This window comes from Sinocyclocheilus grahami, unplaced genomic scaffold, assembly GCF_001515645.1.
Source record: "Sinocyclocheilus grahami isolate Dianchi unplaced genomic scaffold, SAMN03320097.WGS_v1.1 scaffold19782.1, whole genome shotgun sequence".
Lineage (NCBI taxonomy): Eukaryota > Metazoa > Chordata > Actinopteri > Cypriniformes > Cyprinidae > Sinocyclocheilus > Sinocyclocheilus grahami.
In genome coordinates this window covers 98-1,159 of record NW_015517749.1, presented here as the reverse complement: position 1 = coordinate 1,159, position 1,062 = coordinate 98, and the positions used below count along the sequence as shown (strand labels likewise).

Below are 1,062 nucleotides of genomic sequence, written 5' to 3'. Positions count from 1 at the left end.
AAGGTTGAACTCCTGTATTATTATTCAGGTCAGAGACAAGGTCAAAACTGGAATAAGAATGAGGTCATGCTTCGGTTATGGTAGGTTAGAAACATGGTCAAAACTAAGGTCTGGGATGGAATTAGTTTATTAGCCAAATTTAAAATTAGCCAGTCATGTTAAACTTAGGTAAATCATGTTTTGCTTAGTGATATAATCATATACTTATCATTCATTGTTTTTGATATATGACTGTATGTAATGAGTCTTAATATTTTCATTCTGCGTTCATAGAATCTGAGAGCCCTGAGAAAGAAGAAGGCCCTTGCTCTTGCCCCACAGTGGTACCAGTTCTGTAAGAAAACAGATGACATGATGCAGTGGCTGGACAAAATTGAGAAGAACCTTGCAGAGCTTCCAGATCCCCCCGAGGAGCCGAGAGTGAAAGTGAGAGTGAAAGTTTCTTTACTGTGTGCACTAGCAGTCTTAATTATTATTTATATTCTTATATTTTAGCTGCTTCAACCCACCAGGGATGTTTTTTAACAGTATAAAGGGACTTGTGTCTTTTGGGTCCCTTTGCTTCCTTCTTAAGAATATTTCAAGACTGTACACTAAAAAAATTGATGTATGTTCTCCATCAGGCAGTTGGTACTGAGATTGAACAGCAGCGTCCGAAGTTGGAGGACTTGCGTGGACTGGGCCGTGTGCTTTCAGAGGGCGGAGCTGCCAAGCTTGTGGAGCCCCGCCTCCTCCCGGTCAATAAACGCTGGGCGGAGCTAGACGTTAATTTCACTCAAGTGCGCCACAAGAGTGTAAGTGTGCTTTTAGTGGTAAAAACAAGTCAATAGATGTTGGCTTTACAAATTTATTGTGAAAGCAATAGCAAGTCAGCGTTCCTTCATAATTTTGCACTGTAGTTTTGACTCCTATATAAAAAAATAATAATAATAAAAAAAAGATTTTAAAGTCAATAGTAGAACAAAGAAAGTAAATATTGAAAATGCATATTTTATATAAAAAAATTGAAATATTAAAGTAATGGGGAAAAATTCCCCATTCCCCAATGCACAGCATCTCATG

At 37.9% G+C, this 1,062-nt stretch overlaps 1 protein-coding gene across 1 annotated transcript in view; it reads left to right on the top strand.

The window, feature by feature from the left end:
- Positions 1-794, top strand: part of LOC107579739 (dystrophin-like) — a gene marked incomplete at both ends in the record, with an annotated part of 2,848 nt that extends 2,054 nt beyond the window's left edge. Inside the window, 2 exons of the mRNA XM_016265536.1 lie at positions 274-426; positions 624-794. Of these exons, the coding sequence (XP_016121022.1) occupies positions 274-426; positions 624-794 (324 nt within the window). The remainder of the gene's footprint in view (positions 1-273; positions 427-623) is intronic.
- Positions 795-1,062: the final 268 nt, after the last annotated feature.